We start from the raw sequence: 4,655 nt of genomic DNA, 5'->3' as shown, positions 1-4,655 counted from the left end.
CTTGTGTAAGACTGGTGTTATTGTATATGTTTCTTACTGTCAACAAATCCCATTAAAAACTAAAAACCTAAATTAAAACCCTGATCAGATGCCTGACTTATCGTAACACAAACCATGTCGTCATCGCCACCACAGAAGGGTCTACTCACAGTTCATCCAGTCCATTATTTCCTCAAACGGCTGAGCACTGTAGTGTTTTTTTAAATTATTGAATAATGCATTTGTTTGGGACTGTTTTCAGGGGTGAATTAAAACACATTTGGTGCTCGAGTGAATATTTCACTCAGTGCTCATTGGAGTTTTTAATAGCTTTTAGACAACAATGGAGCTCTACGGCTCAGAGGATATTTTGGTTACACACAGACAACATTTGTGAATAGGAGAAATTCATTGTCACTTTTCGGTATTTTATTGGGATTGGTTGGACTTATTCTTTATATTCTTTGAGTAATACAGGAATCTGTAGACTGACACTGGACACGGCTACAAGACTCAACATTAGCAGGATCCATATTGAGACACTCATCACATCAGTTGATATCAAACTCAAAGGGATGCTTTACCCATTTTAATCCAGGTCTGTCATGACAATGTGGGCATTGTGTTCAGTTGAACGGTGTTTGGCCTGTCCCTGTGGCGGGAAAAAAACCAACATAAATTAAATTCAATTCAATTCAATTTTATTTACAGTTGCCAAATCATAACAAAAGTTATCTCAGGACACTTTACAGAGTAGGTAAAGACCACACTCTATGACTTATTTATGATTTACATAGACCCAACAATTCCCCCGTAGAGTACATTGGCAGCAAAAACCTTCACTATAACAGACAGGAACGTCAGACAGACCCAGCTCTGTGGAGGACGGACATCTGTCTGCACCGGTTGGGGAAGAAGAAAAGGAGAAAGAAAGAGAGAAAAGACGGACAGATGGACAGAGAGAGACAGAGACAGACACAGAGACAGAGACAGACACGCTTCCAGTAACTATAATAATATATATAGTAATGTGAATATGACTTATATGTTATGGCAATTAATACAGCAGAATAGTAGAAACAAGCACAGCTAAGGTTATAGATTATTATAGTAGCAGGAAGCGTCATGCAGGACCACGGCAGCAGGCACCACCACGATCAGCAGATACCTGCGAAACGACAAAGCACAAACAACTCTGGGGAAGAAGTTGAATTAGTAACATGCATTGATGAGACATGAATGATACAGAGAGGATAGAAGCTCAGAGTATCTGGAAAAGTATTATCCCCCAGCAGACTAGGCCTATAGCAGCATCATTAAGCAGAACAAAATCAGCTTGAAAATAACAACATAGCTAAGGGCTCGTAAGCCCTCGCTGTAAGCTTTATCAAAAAGGAAAGTTTTAAGTTTTCTCTTACATATGGGGAGAGTGTCTGTCTTCCAAATAAAAGGTGCCAAGAATAGAAATTGCAGATGCAGACTGGTTGTATAGGAATCTAGTTAATTGGAGACGTTCTCATCCGAGAGCCACTTTGTTCTGTCCCAAGTCACATTAAGTTTTATTCCTCTGGTCTCTTTCTCTAGATTAAGTCGATATATTTGTTTACTGTTTCATCTGTAAAACCAGAGAGGACACGATCACAGTATAATCCATGTGTTTGGATTCTCTCACAGGTCTTATCTACTGAGTCCAACTTCACCTCCAAAATCTTTCAGCAACCGACAAAGAGCTGGAGCCGAGACGATCAAGCATGGATGTGCCCAGGATGGCTGAGGGCCTCTTCAGCAGCACGCTGTCCTCGTCAGGCGGCGGTCATCACGTGTCATCCTACCTGACGCTGGAGCAAAAGGCCGCCTTTGTCTTTGTGCTGCTGCTCTTTATCTTTCTGGCCCTGCTCATTGTGCGCTGCTTTCGCATCCTGCTGGATCCTTACCGCAGCATGCCCTCCTCCAACTGGACAGACCACACTGAGAAGGACACGTTCGATTACCGCATCGTCTGAGGAGCTCTGAGAGTGCATTAGGAAGAAAAAAAGAAAAATAAAAAGACGGATTTGAGGCTTCAAGAGCACTTTGGCCCTAAGATGAAATGACTGCTGATTCACCTGGAAAACAACAACATTCAGAAAATCATCTGAATGTTTTACAGAAAAGAATCAAAATGAGCGCAAACCTACAAGTTCAACAGCTTCTCCCTGCCAAATCAGAAAATTCTCAACTGTAACAAGACAGCCAGTACTATGCTATGAAGATTATTGATCTAACCCTCAGTCCAAGTGATTCACCAGAGCCAGTTACGGTTCCCCATCACTTCCTTTCCCTCCCATCAGTTTCCCCGTGGACTACCTCATTCCTCCTCCATCTCACGCGTGGAAGACTTGGCTTTCTCACATCTCACACAGGGTCGAATCACAATTTTTGAGGTCCAAGCCAGATGGTTTAAAACAGTGTTTACATATTATCATGTTTACGTCCATAGATTTTTATTGATAATGTAGACAATCAGTGTTTAAAATAGTTGGTAAAAAAACAAAACAAGTTAATAGTTGAGGTCTCTTTTTTTTATTTTGGCGAAGTTTCTTAATTTGTGGTCAGACACGAGAGGTCTAAAATACTTTGTATGACTGATCAACCCTTTCTCACTCTCAACTCGTCAAATATGGCAGCTTGGTCGATGGCCGTCTGATATCGACGATGATGATGCTAAAGAACGACAAAGTCAGCGGGGGTAAAGGGTGACACAGCCCGAGTATGGAACATAATGTGGAAGTGTGCTGGGCCACCTTGACAGTGTGCTAACAGTTGAATTGCAACTACTGGGTCGGTCACGTGATGCAATTGGGCCAAAAGATACCATTTTCCCTATTGACTTACCGAAGAGGCGTTGATAATTAGGTCATCATAATACCCGTGAAATTACTCATTCAGTCTGATAACATTTGGAAAGTGTAGAAGAGCCGAATGATTAAATAATTGAATCCCTATTCAAGTTAGCGGAGTGCTAAACCGGGTGTTAGCCGGCTCGGTCGGCGGGAGTCTCTAGTTCGCTGCTCTATGGGCCACAAAGTGTGGAAGCAGTAACGGTCATCCAGGGTAATTTTATATGTAGCTGTTGAATGTTTTTGGCTTCATGGGCCCACTGCGCAGCTTCCATAGGAATGAACAAGGCTCCACCTCCCGCAACACATCCGTTTCTTTTATACATCCATGATCCGGAGGTAGGGGGGGATGGAAAGTTCAAACAAATACAGGAGACACGTAACTTAACTTAGTTACATAATGTACTTTACTAGCATCATGTTCATAAGTTACAAAACACACTATTTTAACCCAAACCACGATTTTGTTCCCAAATCTAACTAAGTTTCATTGCCTAAACCTAACCCCAGCCCTGCATGTTCAGAAACGACGCCAAAGGGCCCAGAGCATTTGAAAGCTACGCCAAGAGGTTCTTAACCGAGCTGCTGAATTTGACGAGTTGGACTGATATGATTCAGGCGAAGAGGAATTTAATGCCTTATGTCTTTGTAAGATATTCTGTGGTGGTTTTTACCTTCTAGTCAGCTGGGTAAGACTGGTATCAAGGTCCTAAAGCAGGTTAAATAATCACAACAAAGGAAACCGTCCTTGGAAAAGTTCTCCCTTTAATGTTTTGGAGAGGTGCGGAAAGAAAGGTGGAACTGTTCTGTGTGTGCGATTTAAAAAAAACAACCTATTTGTCCTTTCAGTACTGGAGGGCCATTCAGTGTCCGCGTCTTTTAGATGTCAACAACCAAAAGAGGTATTGAAGAAAAAAACGTTTACTGTGCTGTACCGTGTGCCTAATTTGAAAAAAAAAACAAGTTTAGATTGATGTTTTTGGAAAAAAGAAAGAAAATGGGTTCATACTTTGGTCTTAAATGTAGTTCTTTTTGTGTAGTGCCCAATTAACTCAACTTAAACAGCATTTTACTGCCTGCAGTTGGTATATTGACAGTTGGTATGCCAGATCAGCAGTGTTGATGACGAAGATGACGATGCATTATCACATCAAACCCTTTACGAACAGATGTTGTGGCTCTTTCGTTGGGCAATTTTTCAACTGTGCGCCTTATAGTGTAGATTGTTTACAGTATCGTAGGTAGCGGAGATGCTGGAAATCAGCCAGTCACCAATGCGACTGTGTCTTTGCACTTCACGGAGATGTCATACAACCCGCTAAAAAATTTAAAAAAAATAAAAAATAAACATTCCCCGCGGTTGTTCCTGCCGGGACAGGAAGTGAACCCTGACCCTTTCAACGGCGTGTGATGTTTTTGTGATCTGCTGTGGCCTTTTCCTACCTTTCGCAGATGTTGTGCTGAGTTGTGCCGAGTGTTTTCTTTTCCTCCCCTTGCATGTATTTTCTCGCAGAGTATCCTCTCCGTGCATGATAAATGGTGAAGTGCTTTAATCCTGATGTTGTAGCTGTGGGTCAGTTGCTCAAGCAGCTATTTCCTGTACTGGAGCCTTTTGTTTCAATCAGTTGTTCGCCCCGAGCCACTGTTCTTTTTCTAATAAAAAATGATCAGAGTGCAAAACTGCTTTTTGATGTGTTTTATTTCATCGGCTCCATTCACCAGAGGGGTAAAAGTGGCAGGTGTTAAAGACAAACAAAAAAACGGAGGAGAAAAACGTCCTTCCAAGCCACCATGCCC

The 4,655-nt window shown here is 41.9% G+C and overlaps 1 protein-coding gene across 1 annotated transcript; it reads left to right on the top strand.

The window, feature by feature from the left end:
- Nucleotides 1–1,730: 1,730 nt before the first annotated feature.
- Nucleotides 1,731–1,982, top strand: LOC310950773 (cortexin-3; the record flags this gene model as incomplete). The annotated part of the gene is made up of 1 exon (XM_083918764.1): nucleotides 1,731–1,982. One exon carries the CDS (start codon nucleotides 1,731–1,733, stop codon nucleotides 1,980–1,982), a length of 252 nt encoding a protein of 83 aa, XP_083774890.1.
- Nucleotides 1,983–4,655: the final 2,673 nt, after the last annotated feature.

This window comes from Echiichthys vipera, assembly GCF_963691815.1.
Source record: "Echiichthys vipera genome assembly, chromosome: 8".
Classification (NCBI taxonomy): Eukaryota; Metazoa; Chordata; class Actinopteri; order Perciformes; family Trachinidae; genus Echiichthys; species Echiichthys vipera.
This window is presented reverse-complemented; position numbering and strand designations above follow the sequence as displayed.